The sequence below is a fragment of the Thalassophryne amazonica genome, chromosome 19 (genome assembly GCF_902500255.1).
Source record: "Thalassophryne amazonica chromosome 19, fThaAma1.1, whole genome shotgun sequence".
Classification (NCBI taxonomy): domain Eukaryota; kingdom Metazoa; phylum Chordata; class Actinopteri; order Batrachoidiformes; family Batrachoididae; genus Thalassophryne; species Thalassophryne amazonica.
Window position 1 is genome coordinate 49,265,569 of NC_047121.1, and position 15,351 is coordinate 49,280,919.

Sequence of the window (15,351 nt, forward strand, 5' to 3'; positions counted from 1 at the left end):
CGTCCGCACGTCTTTCATTAAAAAAATCTCCTTTAACAGTGGAATATCCGGATAAAATGCTGAAACCGACTTCTTCTGAAACTTCTCTGTTCTCTCACGACGTCCTGGATCAATAGAGCCTGAAATGTGGAGGTTTTCAGCTTGAAACAGGCTGATGACGCTGCCTGAGAGCGCTGCGCGACGTCTCGCACCGTGGGAAGTCCTTAAAGCGACAGTATCGCCTCAAAATCTCTCATCAGCCGTTAAAATTTTCACCGAAAACCAGCTTAAGTTTTCGAACCGTGTCCACTTCGATGTGTCTCACAGGTTTAGAAAAAATTTTGATCAAACAAAGTGCCAGTCTCTCAGCAACTTCTCAGACAAAGGAATTCCGACGAGGGGCTGGACGACTCCTCCCACAAGGAGTGCTCACAGGCGAATGACATCACCGACAGGCGTGGAAAAACTCACGCATGCGCACGAGGGTTCAAGCATGTCTGACGTAAAAACATATGAATGAAATCCATATAGTTTTTGAAAAAAATAAAAAGGACCTATACTTTATGGACAGCCCTTGTATAAAACAATTTCTTAAAGGGCAGTGTAGAACGCAGATTATGATTTACATTGATTAATGTCCTGGCTTCCTTTGTTACTTCACCATTTTGTTTGAGAGGCTTTTTGTTTTTAATCTTGAATTAGACTGAGAAATGCCAAACATACAGTATAATAGACTTACAACTAAAATTTGTATGTCTTAATTCCCTAGTCTTAATTATACAACTTTCCAATTTTTTTTATTTTGTCATTAGTTGTATTTGTTTTTATATGGTTTAATCTCTTTTAGTCTATACCTGATATATAGTATAATCTAGTTAATATTTTTTTAATTAATTTATCATTTTTGTTTAAAATACAGATTAAATTTAACTTTTGGTGATGCTTTTGCGTCTGTTAATAAAATATACAATAATTTTGCATATAGTCGTTTAAAATATTATTTGATCATTACTTATCTCTTCTTTTTTTTACCATATTTTGCTTTTAACATTTGTATTGTGAATCTGAGGCTTACAGTGGAAAGAAGTTGTTTTTTGTTGTTGTTTTTGTGTTATCCTCTGAATGCACAGTGAGTAAAACTGCAACACAGAATGATACCTGGCTGAGTGATGCACCTACATACCCGACCAAACAATACACAAGATTGGTGTTGTTGCAGCAATGTTGTAGTTGAAAGGTCTCAAGATTTGTTGAGTGGATTCAACAAAGAGTGATGTTACTGTTCCACAATCCAGAACAGCCTATGCGATTAAATATGTTTCCGTCTTAATTGCCATCTTTATTTATTTATATAGCCAAATAAATTCAAGACATTATGCTATGTTATTGTTGTTGCCTAATACAGTAAAAGTACACTATATTAGAAATGAAGTATAGTTGATGGTAGATTGTGTCTTGAATAAAAAGAGCTCGTTACATGCCCTGAAGTTTCATTTGGGTAAGTTTTTATTATTATTATTATTACTTTATTTTTTACTTTCTGACATAATTCAGGGGCTGCTCACCGCTTGCTTGTGACCAACAGATAGTTTGGCACTATTTAAGGGTGCGTGTGAGTCAATGAAGCCTGTGTTTTTATCAGAATGAAATGGTTTTTGCTGGGTCTTCCTGTTGTAGGCTTAATTAAACCCCAGGTTTAAGACTCTAATTGTTTATGGCTTTTATCAGTCTTGGAGAATGCACATCTGAATCACATCTGGGAATTGACTTGTTTTTCAGGTGTTGCTGGTGTTTTGGTTGGCCATCCTTTTGATACTGTGAAGGTGAGTTTCCTTTGCAATCTCTCCATCATTTAGCTGTTAAGCAATGATACAATCACACTTTTTAAAGACTTTCTAAACCAGACCATTGTGACAGAATAATTATGGACCCAGATGACACAGACCTACAGAAAAAACTGTCAAGACCAAGAGGTTATATGAATATTGTTCATATTTAGTTGTGTATTTGTTTTAACGTTGGTGGATCAGGTTTACTCCTGAACATATACATTGTTTACCAAATGAGCAGTTTGTATGCTTAGCTTCTTTGCAGTATGCATTTCACATTTCTTCATTATCTTTGTTTAATTTGGGTGTGTCTTGTGGTTAAGCATAAGATGTAATGGTGTGTGTATATACTGGTGTTTTGGCTTTTTTCCCCTGTATTGGTTGCATTGTGTATTCTTAAAACTACTTATTAAAGCTGCACCAAGAAAAATTTATTGGGTAAATTTTCTTCACCATTTTCACCCATATGTGATTCCTCAGTGACACTTAAGCTGCGAGGGGCAAGTTGATTACATAATTTCTATGACTTAATGGTGCATGATCAGTGTTTATATTTTATTGAGGCTTTAATTTGCTAACTTCAGCTTTGAATAAGGCTGCAAAATCCCATTTTCAACAACTGTTAAATATTTGTACTTAACTGTCAAATCATAAAGGTGTAGTCCGTTTTGATTTTTTTTTTAAACACCATTCAGTTAAAAAAAACATCTTTCTTTGGCAAGAGTAATTTTGTTCCTTAATATTCAGATAAAGGATTCACAATCTTAAATTCCGAATATGTCTGGAAATAATTTTGCCTTTTTGACCCATCTGGGGTAAAATGATGTGACAAGGTGTCATGATGCAGTTCTGTGGTGATGTCATAGATTTTGTGTGTGGTGCTGGTGGTGGTTAATGGCAAACTTGATCAGGGTCAGCATCACTGAATTGAAAAATCACGATAGACGGGGCTACAGACTAAAGGCCGTGTCACGCTGTGATGGATAGAGCAAATGGTTTAGTTCCGTATTTAAATATTTTGTCCAGTGGCAAAATCACATAATCTATTGGTCTCCCATGAATTTGGGGCTGTGATGGTCAGAGATTTCACAGTTCCACTGGCAACACAAAGAGCTGCATTCAGCACAATGATTTTCCCGGTTTCAAGACGTATACACATTACACATGCTGGGGGGGGCAGATGGATTTGAGTGAGATTCGCCAAGGTTTGAACGCAAATGTGGATAGACTCTGGCTCACACTGGGATCATGATCATGGGATCATACTTTCTCACTATGTTCCTGCACTGACAGCATTTTGACAATATGCCAGCATTGAGTGCAGTGGCAAGAACAGCAAGTAAGCTGCATTCTCTGCGGCTTCTTCTCACCAAGAGAATATGCCGGGTGCGCTGACATTCAGATAAAAATGCACACAGCCATGCTGTCTTTTTCTTCAGTGTGACCGTAGCTGAATGTACAGCCGCGCTGCATGTTATGTCATGCAGAATTCATATCCCTCACTGGAGCTTTGGCCAATCAGAAGCCCAGTCTAAAGCATCGGACAGCCACGTGATATGAATGCATGAATATCTAAAGTATAAAACAAGTAATCAAATCAATTTTATTTATATAGCGCCAAATCACAACAAACAGTTGCCCCAAGGCGCTTTATATTGTAAGGCAAAGCCATACAATAATTACGGAAAAACCCCAACGGTCAAAACGACCCCCTGTGAGCAAGCACTTGGCGACAGTGGGAAGGAAAAACTCCCTTTTAACAGGAAGAAACCTCCAGCAGAACCAGGCTCAGGGAGGGGCAGTCTCCTGCTGGGACTGGTTGGGGCTGAGGGAGAGAACCAGGAAAAAGACATGCTGTGGAGGGGAGCAGAGATCAATCACTAATGATTAAATGCAGAGTGGTGCATACAGAGCAAAAAGAGAAAGAAACACTCAGTGCATCATGGGAACCCCCCAGCAGTCTAAGTCTATAGCAGCATAACTAAGGGATGGTTCAGGGTCACCTGATCCAGCCCTAACTATAAGCTTTAGCAAAAAGGAAAGTATTGGGCAAAACTCTAAACAAACATGCAGGCAGCAGGAAAGCTATCTGCCTGATGTCCACTCAATGTTTTGAGCATGCACAAATCTTTCCAATGGACTCTGGACATCAGCTAACAAGGATCACAATTACCAAATGGGAAAAGGACTTTTGCAAGACAAAAATTAACATAAATGATATTAGGGATGGACAGATAATCGGCTGGGCCGATAAGCTGCATCAGCCGATATTCCCTCTGGGTGCTCTGTAGGGATAAACTGGTATTCGGCTGGACCGATAATTGGCCAGGGACGATAATCAGCCCGACCGATTATCGTCGGCCGATGCTGGTAATTGGCATGGCCAATACTCAGCCAATATCAGCCGAGACAGATGATGACTGAAGTGCAGCTTTAAACAGAAACGAGGCGATAATCGGCGAATCGCTGCTGACGCTCCAAAAAGGACGCATATGCAGTGAAGGCAGGGAGGGTGCTGAGCCCTTCACACCAGCCCTCTCTTTCATTTTGCCATGGGGGTTCACATCACTCCTCAATTCGTGCGTGTTAGACGCTTTGGTCCATGTTTCACGGCAGGTCGGGTGGGTCGCAGACATTGCTGCAGACCCTTCGGATATGACATGGGCCACCACAACGCTGTCAGGGTGCACTGGGGACAGTCACACATGTTCATGAAAACACAATGCAGCAGAAAGGCTCCAAATGTTACCAACCTGCTGGTATCCTTCCACTTTCTAGTAATTCCATTTTCAGTACTGTGGCAGTGGAGTAACTGGATTGGGTTTGGTTACAGTTTACGCCACAGTGTAATGTGGAATATGATTGGCTCTGTGTCACTATACAAATGGCGCTCCTATTGACACAGTAATGTGGCATTAGAAGCTCTGTAATTGTTATTTATTTATTTTTTTGTATGCCGCTTTGAGAATACATTAGTCTTCACTTCCACCTGCAGCTCCATGCATCTAGCCGTTAACAGCCTGAAGAAGTCACGCTGCACCCTCACTGATCTGAACGATATGAATGCGTACATTCCGTTCTCAACTGATATTTCAGATGGCTCAGTCCCAATGTCTTCTCTAATACTTGATCCTGAAGCTTCACACACTTTGTGACTTGGTGAAAGAGGTTGCAAGGGTTCAAAATAGTATGAGAAGGAATATGGCACATCATGTTACATTAACACTGTCAGGGTGTTTACTGTTATGCACTGATTAAAAATAAATAAATAAAATGTAGGCCTTTGTGTAATGGCCCAGTCACACGGCTCTTAATGAAGAGTGACGAAGCCCTGACGAAACAAGAAATCTGGACTTTCGTTGACTGTCGTTGGCATCATTTAACCTTCGCGCAGCTTCGTTCCTGCAGCTGGAGCTTCGTCAGCATTTTTAAACTGTTGAAAAATTTGAACGAAGGGCAACGAAAACCTCAATTCTTCTGTTTCGTTTTGCTGTCGTTCTTGACGTTTTTTTAATCGTTTGTTTAGTTTTTGTAACGTTATTGTTTAATTTGACTTCCTTGGAGCAGCTGAATGTTTTCACACAGTGCAGAAGCCGGTTTGTGAGCGCTGAGGCTGCTGCTGCTTCATGTACCGTCGGAAATTACAGGGTAAATTCAGCCTGCTTGCTTGGATTTTTTTTTTTCTATCTGTGTGTGTGGTTTTGGTGGGGGGTGGGGGGGCAGCTTCAATGGGCTCAGGCACCTAGGCCAGAATTAATCTTTTGTGTGGATATAATTATTTTGCCACAAGCAACTGTTGAATTTGAAACAACAAAAAAGTTGTGTAATTTCTGACGGTACTTCAATGCAGCATCATCGGTAGCAGGAGCTGCTGCGTGCGCGTATTAAATATAACAATATGCGTGTAGGAATGACAATCCAGTCCTTCTGTACATGTGGCAACAGGTAGATGAATCAAAATGATGATATAAAGAGCTGTTCTGGAAGGAAGAATTCACATTGTGGATTAACTGCAGCTGGTGGGATAACCACATGAGTCAATGTACGCGTTCACACGCACTGATTAATTTACTGCTCTGATATATTCAATCATCTTTACACTTATATTTATATTTATTCTCCCTTTTGACAGTTTTCTGTTATAAATCAGTATATATGGCTTAGAACATAATAGTGATACAGCAGTGACCATGTCGCACTTTTTTTTTTTAATTGGAGGATGACGGAGTGCGCAGCGTGTCGACAGACAGTGTGGAATCTGATGATGATGGAGATGATCCCTCTTGTTCTGGATGAGGAACCAGAGCAGGTGGTCCACTGACGTGCACACAGATCTCCACAGCTTCTGTTTGCAGTTTCACCAGGACTCAAGCGCTATGAGCTCCATCCCAGCACCGAGTCCTGGAACGCAGAACTGCAGACACACACTGCTCCAGCTGTGGCTCCAGACACGTTTCGTTTAAGCGTTGAGATCGTGATCTTCGGTTTTGTTAAGTTCCTCTTTCGTCCCTTTTGCGCTCTTGCTTCACAGACTGTTCGGTGATAGAGCTCTTTCGTCCACCTTTTCTCAACGAATAGTGACGTTTTTTACTTTTCCCTTCGTTCAGGAATCAGCGTGTGCTGTGTGACTGGGCCATAAGATTGACCTGTTTAAATTTTCATCTGTTTGGATTAAAGTTTTAACTTAAACTAATTAACTTTATTTAAGGCATTTATCTGTTGAACTGGTTCATATGCATGTGATACAAATTGGAGTTATTCATGATAAATGCATAAATCTTATGTATTAAACACATTGTTTATTAGCAGCCTATTACCTAAATCTCATTTACCCCTTTCATTTATACTTTAATGTTAACCTCATGTTACAATTATTAATTTTTATATTAAAATATAATCAAAATGGCTGGAAATTGTATTTAATTAAAATGCATAACTTGGTTGTTGGCACATATCTTAATTTTTTTTGTGTCTGGGTTTGATACATTTTTTTTTATTATTATTATTTTATTTAATTTTTGGGGGTTACTTTAGTCATGGTCCATGCATTGATTGCCTGATTTGAATATCTTGCCTTACAGCATGAAAGAGAGCTAATGTAATATTTAGTATACTGGTACTATTATATTAACAGTATCAACAAGCAAAAATGGGACACACTGTGTGATACTGTTTGAATTACTCTGATTTCACGTGTTAATAGCATTTTTTATGTTTTTTATTATTTATTTAATGAAATTAGGCACACCTGTGCAGCCAATATGCCAGGTTTTCTTCATTTTCCCTTTTAAATGTATTTATTTATTGAAGGGTGTGGTTTATAGTTGTTTCAGCTGGATAACTTATCTATTTTCATCATTTCCTGGTTTTCCTGGGTAACATGCAGGTTAACGTCATAACAGTTACGAACTGTGGGCAGTTCGCTGAGCCCACGTCTGCACAAATGCAGAGTTACATAAAGTAGGCAAAATGTTTGCTGAAGAGCCTTCATTCCCTTTACAGTTTGACAGTGGGACAGCCCTAAACCCTCACCCACTTGGCATGAATGCGCTTCAAATTCTGAGTCTGAGGGAAGATTTTGGGATTAGGCCACAGACTGACTGCTTTGTTCATGTAAATGCGCATTTCCTGCTTTTTCTCTGCACACAACTACTTGAATGTCACTTTAACTCTAAAGTAAATGTTAGTCACATTTTGTAAAGTAGCCTGACAATTACGACTGCCAACTGCAGATGAAATTTTAACTTGCATACGCTGAAAAAAATGGTAGTATATGCAACCATTTTTGCTTACACTCTGGATCCCTGGTAAAACTTTAGTTGTGATTGAAAGTGCAACTACAGCGATTGAGGGGAAGTAAAGTTGAAGTTGTTGGAGCACCTCATGTCATGTCAGTGATAGGGTGTGGCCATAACACAGCACACTAAATTTTTAAACTTTGTTGCTAGAGCAGGTAGCTTTGTGGTTGGCTACTCATATGTAGACTGGGTTTGAATACTGCTCATGCTACCTGTCTCTTTGGACAAGACCCTTAAGCTGCATTGTTTCAGTCCACTTAGCTGTAAAAATGGGTACCAACCTTAGCAGGGGAAGTAAATATGAGGCATCATTGTAAAGCAATTTGAGCATATGCAACATGGAAAAGCATTACAGAAATGCAGTCTCTGTCCTTCCTTCCTTGAAGCAGAAAGAAAGTGATTGGCACAGATGGCAAACAAAAGTGCTCAGAGATCACATTTTGAAGGAATCTAGACATATGCCACACAATCTCAACTGGAGAAGAAACACAATTCTCACACAGGTCTACTTTGTCAGTTGTCATTGTTAACATTAATTACAGCTTTTACTCTAACTATGAGTAACTGGGAAGACTTGATTTATCATAGCTTTATTAGTCTCTAGCTACATAGACAATTTTCCTCCCTGGAAGTTGGAAATTCAGAGTTCCCAGTTTCCATCAAATAAAGCATGAGCTCACATCTTGGTCATACCCTTCTTCCTTCATGTCATTTGCAATATCTAATGGAGCAAACATATCTGCCATGTAACCCCCCCCAAAAAAAATTACTTTTCTCAGCAGTAAAACTGATCGATTGTACTTTTGCAGTAAAGATTCTTTGTAATACCAGATATCAACACAGAGTAAGTTTTGTCAGTTTTAAGAAAAATTGAAGGGGACTACACCTTTTACATTTATCAAAACGTTTAGACAGGTTTACGGTGTATTGCACAGTTGTTGTAAATTGCAGCATCCACTCTGGAGGCATATATGGGTATTGAACTGTGTGGTTGTAGCTCTTGATACATCTTGCTTTCAATATCATTTTCTTTCCCATGAGCCTTTTTTTATGCTTGGGATGGGGGAGGCTGTCTTTAACAGCAACAGTGTCACTGTGTTGTAGATCAAAGAGACAAATGTACAACCTGGCTACGGAAATGTAACCTAGTAAGTATGGCCAAGGTCTTCTTTCTGTTACCCAGTGTCTTGTCTAGAACGTCTGAAGACAGTTTGTTTGTTTTTATTTTTTTAATCTTATGTTGCATTACCTAGCACCCTTTTCCTGCAAAATAAACTATTTTCAAGCAGTGTTTTCTGCTTGTTTTCCCTTAAACCTGTATTGCAACATGTGGATTGTAGTTGTTGATCAGTATCCTTATTAGTAATGATCTAAAGCAAAAGTTGTCATTCACAGGTGAGGCTTCAAGTTCAAAATGTGAACAAACCTCTGTACCGTGGGACGTTCCATTGCTTCCAGTCCATCGTACGCCAGGAGTCGGTAAGCAAGTCCAGACAGGGATTGTTTAATATGCTAATGTTAAAGATTGCAGCATACTTTGTCAGAGCGTGGTCATACAAGTAGGGCTGCAATTAACTATTATTTTCATATTCCATTCATCTGTTAATTGTCTCGATTAGTTGTTTTGTCCATAAAATGGTGAAAAATGTCAATCTGTGTTTCCTGAAGCCCACGATGACGACCTCAAACAAATTTTGTCCATCACCCGAAGCTATTCAGTTTACTGTGGGAGAGGAGTTAAAGAAACTAGGAATGAAAATGCAAAAATATTCGCATTTAAGAAGATGAAATCAAAAACGTCTTTTTTTTTTCTCTCTCTTTTAAAAAATAACTCAATCAATTATAACACTAGTTGACGATTAGTAGTCTAGTAGATTACTCGTAGCACTGCATAAAAGCGGAGTCTGATCTGTGCCTGCACTCAGGTGAGACCAACAGCCAGGTTCATATTACATTAGGATACTTTCGGAAACACTCGGTAACACTTTTGTCATTATGTGATGGATTTTTTTTTTTTCTTTTCTGTCAGTCTTCTGAAGACGGGATGACACCTGGCTTATCGACACACATACATACCTGACCAAACAATACACACGATTGATGTTGCTGTAAACTTGTAGTTAAAATGTCAAAAAATTTGAGTGAATTCAAAAAAGACTGTCGTCACTGGACGACAATCAAGAACAGACTGATTTATGACATGCGGTATCTTAGCTGTTCCTAGGACTACGCTCTTCTGGACAGAGACCTCTGATCTTGCGCCTAGTGCTCCTAATACCACTGGGACCACTTTGGACTTGACCTTCCACCTCTGCTCCAGTTGCTCCTTCAGCCCTGGGTACTTCTTTCCGATGTTGCCATCAGTTGGGCTTGCCGCAACAATCAACTGTGGTCTTCTTTCATTTGTCAACCACCACTATGTCTGGTTGGTTGGCCAGCAACTGTTTGTCTGTTTGGAATTTGAAGTCCCACAGGACGTTAGCCTTGTCGTTCTCAACCATCTTTGGTGGTGTCTCCCATCGGGACACTGGGATTTCTAATCCATATGCGGGACAGATGTTCTTGTACACGATTCCCAACACTTGGTTGTGCCTCTCAGTTCACCCTCTCGCAGGAGGGCGAACAGTTGATGCGCTGGGTGGGTGGGGTCTTTGACAGATATGTCCTGAATGGGTCATTGGGCTGATCTGGTGATCTGATCTTTGCTGCTGTCTTCACCACTCTGCAGGGCATTCTGGTCAGCAAGAGGGCAGCTGCTGTACCAGACTGAGAGGCTCCTGGTGAGGATGCTTTGTAGCACCCCTGTAAAAGGTGGTGAGGGGAGAAGGGGAGAGGTCAGCACTCCTCATCCTACAAGGGAAGTGGAGGCATTACTGTGCTTTCTTGACTAGGGAGGTGGTGTGTGTTGTCCATGTCATCTGTGATATTGGACCACCAGGAACCTGGCGCTTTTCATAGATTCTCTGTCGTCATCATCGTCACTGGTGAGGCCCACCACTGTTGTGTCATCTGCTAACTTTATGATGTGTTTCATATTGTGTCTGGCACAACAGTCATGTGTCATTAGTGTGAACAGCAAAGGGCTCAGCACACATCCCTGGTGGGACCCGGTGTTAATTGTGGTTTCTGAGGAGTTACAGTCTGTGAGAAAGTGTAGTAAAATACTTTTTTTTTTTTTTTTCTTTTCATTTGTATATTCTTACACACTGAATCTTTTCTAGGGCAGCACGGTGCCTGAGTGGTTAGTGTTTTTGTCTCACAGCAAGAAGGTTGTGGGATTGCTTCCTGTCCTTTCAGTGTGGAGTTTGTGTGTTCTCCCTGTGTTTGCGTGGGTTCCCTGCGGGTGCTCTGGTTTCCTCCCATTTGCAAAGATATGCATGTTAGGTAGATTGGAAACTTTAAATTGTCCATAGGTGTGCGTGTGGGTGTGAATGTGTTTGTCTGTATGTGACAGACTGGCGCCCTGTCCAGTGTGTACCCCGCCTCACACCCTATGACTACTGGGATAGGCTCCAGCACCCCGTGACACTTCACTGAAGTACGTGGGTATTGGAAATGGATGAATGAATCTGTTCAATCTATTGCATTGATTTAAAAATTAAATGAGCCTGGCATGATATCTATTATTTTTTTAAATTACATATATATATATATCAAACAATTTGCACATAATAGTCACCCACTGTGCGACCAGCGCTGCAGCTCAGATTGCATGAAATGGATGTGTAAGCAGTCAGGCAGGGTGCATCTCTCAAATGTAAAAGATCAGTCTGAACACACATTTTATATAGTCAAAGGTCAAATTATTAATCTGTACATCATAAGCCACAAGTATCAGTGGCTACCAGACCGATGCTTTGAAAAAAGTAACAGACAAGCTAAAGGCAAGCTATGTGCAACTTCAAAACCACATATAGAGTAAGAAGGAAGTGTCAGCTTCAGCTACATTCACACAAATCCTTTCCGTGGGATTGTGAGGATGTATGACTGCTTTTTAGAACAAAACTTCTGTGCAGACCTCAGTGGTTTTAGTAGCTTTCTGTGCAGGATTTATTTGTTTTGCTCACTGACATCCACACCTGCTCCTAATCCACCACCAATCCAACATCCTGAAACCATCCAGCAGGTGGCAGACACGTCTTTAGGATATTACATGGGTGACAAAAAGTGTTGCTTTTTAGAATGATTTTGTTGCATCACAAGTCACCAGGTTTGAGTGAGTTCATCCTCAAATGTTTTTCTTTAATTTGGATTTGGGGTTGGATTTATGGTGACTGATCTGTCTGTTGATTCAGTGTACTTTACAGGATACATGCAGAGGCTTTTCAAAAATATGAGTTATTCACTGTACTCACCAGTTTAATATCTCTTTGTGCCTCTAGGTGCTCGGACTGTACAAAGGGCTTGGCTCTCCGATGATGGGGCTGACGTTCATCAATGCCATCGTTTTTGGCGTCCAGGGTAATGCCATGCGCAAGCTTGGAAGTGACACACCCTTTAACCAGTTCCTGGCCGGTGCTGCTGCTGGAGCCATCCAGTGTGTCATCTGCTGTCCAATGGAGCTGGCAAAGACGCGCATGCAGATGCAAGGGACTGGAGAAAAAAAGTCCAAGAAGAAGATGTACAAGAACTCTCTGGACTGTCTGGTGAGAATCTATAAGAAACAGGGAATTCGAGGCATCAACCGCGGCATGGTGACCACTCTGCTCCGTGAGACGCCAGCTTTTGGTGTGTACTTTCTCACATATGACGTTTTAACCCGTTCGCTAGGCTGCGAGCCAGAAGACCCATTCATGATCCTAAAACTGCTATTTGCCGGTGGAATGTCTGGCATCGCCTCCTGGCTCTCCACCTACCCCGTGGATGTGATCAAGTCACGTTTACAGGCTGACGGGGTGGGAGGGGTCAATCAGTACAGCGGCATCATGGATTGTGTGAGACAGAGCATACAGAAGGAAGGGTGGAGAGTGTTCACGCGTGGACTCACATCCACTTTGCTCCGTGCGTTTCCGGTGAACGCTGCCACGTTTGCCACAGTGACTCTGTTCTTAAACTACATGCGCGACGGGCAGGAGTGCAGCATCCAGGACTCTGAGCAACAGGACGTCCCACTGTAGCCTCAAGCAGCGCCAACTAGCTTGTATCCCTCGGAGGCGGGCTAACTACATGTGTCGGAAAATCCTTTTTGCCGCGTGTGCGGATGTGCAGAAGAAATCCACTGTAATGATCTGTCCATGGAGAATCAGTCTCTGGAACTTCAGCTGGTATTTAAAATCTTGAAGACTACAGCAGCAAACGTACCTTTATGGTGTCCTTTTTTTTTTTTTAAGGCATTTCTTGTGTAGTTTTTAAAATTTTGAATAATAAAAAATGTTTATAAGAGTTACTGTAACAAAGTGACCATTTCTGTCAAAGAAACACTGTATATGATGTGTTTGGCTCATAACAGGGCACATCTGGAATCTATGTTACCGTCTTCATTATCTCAACGTGCATTAACTTGTAACGTGCAAGTGCTTCTTGATCCTACTCCTGTGGACATCAGCTTTCATCTCTTCCTCCTCTGCACTCATAGAAAAGCCAAATGAAACCTGAGGACAGGATGAACACGGCACGTCTGTGACATTATAACCATTTTGACTGTTACTTTTTGCAAGCTCGTTTAATGACACTGCTTTAACACAATGTCACAAAAGGTTACAAAGAGGAAAAAAAAAATCTTTGCACGTGTACAGTATATGAGTGGAGTTTTACTTTATTTTCCTTCTGGGGTTGAACTTTGTTGTGAAGGGTTATAAGAAGATGTAATGTTTAATAAAGATAAAGGTTATAATGCCCTCTGAGCGCTTGTGTTTGATGCTAAGGAGCCTGGTGATTGGACCAGGTCACAGCAACACCCATGTAAAAATCTGGCTTCTGCAGATCTGCCAGGGTGGCCAGCACTCACAATAATGCATTTCTGCAAAAATGTATTTATGGTCAACTCTTTTAAAGCCCAAGCTGGATTTTTTTTATGGTATTAGTTTGAACTATTTATTCAACTATTTGTTCAAAACATTGCTGATTAGTTTTTAAAGAATCTAAAATTCAGATTAAACAAATACAATGCAGATTTGAACATAAACAATTATATTTTATATAAAAAATATTTTGTGCAGCTAGTGCTTGGAATGATATAACACAGTGCATCTAAGTTCACCAATATGTTGCCAAATATGGTTACAACCACCATATAAATACTATGATTGAGAACCATTTTTTTTTCCCAGAAAACTTGAAAAATATACAGTAATAACTGCAAACCGCAGTGTATAGGTAATATGAATGTATAGCTAATGATTGGTGCTATGTGCAGTTCATGGAACACAGGCCAAACTACAAATGTGCATGTATAGCTCATGAAAATTATTGTGCTACAGATCTTTTGATTGTGACCCCCCACCCAAATTTGTATTTTTTTTTTTTTTTTTGCGGCGATAGGGTTTGCGATCAAGCTCTCCTGGAGTAATTGACCTGTAAATTATTTAAACAACAAAAATACATATCAGAAATGATATTCGCGTTTTGTGACTTGCATTTTGTGAGACCTGCATTCACGTTTTGTGGGATATTTTATTCAGTTTACAGCAAAATTATTAATGGTTCGTACAATTTTTTTGTTAGCGGTTTGCAGATAATTAATGATATGAAGCTGATTCACGTTTGGGGGTCAACAGCCGTTTAAGAATGCCAGTCTGTGCCGCCTCATCACGTCAGATCTCAGAAGCTAAGCAGAGTCAGTCGTGGTAGTGCAGCAGATAACTGAAACAATCCTTCACTTGGTGATACAAGCTTCAGATTTGGCATGAATGTTCTTCATAAATCAGTGTTTCAGAAAAAGTGCTGGCCAATTGAAAATCCAATATGGCGGCCAGGTAGGGGTCAGTGAAGAATTAGGGGTCAAAATTTAAAAATGCTCCAATCATATTGAAAGGTATAACACATTTGACTGATCATAAATATTCCAAAAGGTATAGTTTTGACTGACTGAATGTTCTGGAGTTATGGGGTAAAACAGCAAGAATGGTGACAGTCAGTTTGAGTTTGTACAGGGGTCAAAAGTTAAAGTTGCTCCAATTTTGGTAAAAAGCAATGCAAATTACTGATTGAACTAATAGGACTAACAAATTTAAGTTCTGCCTGTTGAATGCTTGGTTTGCAAATGTCAACGTCAACATACATTGGATTCTATGACGTGATATGTTACCCTGTTACATGATAACTAAGCATGACACATGGTGCAAACATTCCTTTTTAAAACCCTATTAACCAATAATGTGCATCACTTTTTACAAAATGGAGTGGCTATATGCCCAACCGTTGATTCAATAAAGTAAATACGCGAGCATATACGCCCAACCACAACTGACCAATGAGCATGCTTGTAAGCTCACTTCCGGTTTCAACGCGGGAGGGAAAAAAAGATATTTTCTCACCGGCTGCAGGAGGATTTGCACCCTGCAGAGGGGCTGTGATCTAAAGCAGTTCTGTCTGGCACATCACACCCAGGAAACTGTCAAACTAACACCATCTTACAGCCAACAAGCAGCATTTTGTTCAAAAACTGTTTAGTCGTCAACAGGCTTCCGTTCAAAATGCTTATGACGTTTGTCTGTTTTGATCCATTGCGGTGTTATCGCACTAATTAAAGACAGCGCCGTTAAATGTGTCAAACATACGCCACAATAGAGCCTTAAAAAGTGGTG

General features: G+C 40.4%; 1 protein-coding gene across 3 annotated transcripts in view; it reads left to right on the top strand.

Annotated features, from left to right (window-relative positions):
- The window catches only part of LOC117500646 (mitochondrial basic amino acids transporter), a 33,248-nt gene extending 19,804 nt beyond the window's left edge, over nucleotides 1–13,444 (top strand). For 2 of the 3 annotated variants that reach the window (XM_034159394.1, XM_034159395.1), the window contains exons 2-4: nucleotides 1,759–1,802; nucleotides 9,002–9,085; nucleotides 11,989–13,444. In XM_034159394.1, coding sequence (XP_034015285.1) covers nucleotides 1,759–1,802; nucleotides 9,002–9,085; nucleotides 11,989–12,723 — 863 coding nt within the window. In that variant the 3' untranslated portion in view covers nucleotides 12,724–13,444. Of the gene's footprint in view, nucleotides 1–1,758; nucleotides 1,803–6,165; nucleotides 8,755–9,001; nucleotides 9,086–11,988 lie in introns of those variants that run through there. The other variant, XM_034159396.1, reaches the window with a different exon arrangement.
- The last annotated feature ends 1,907 nt before the right edge of the window (nucleotides 13,445–15,351 follow it).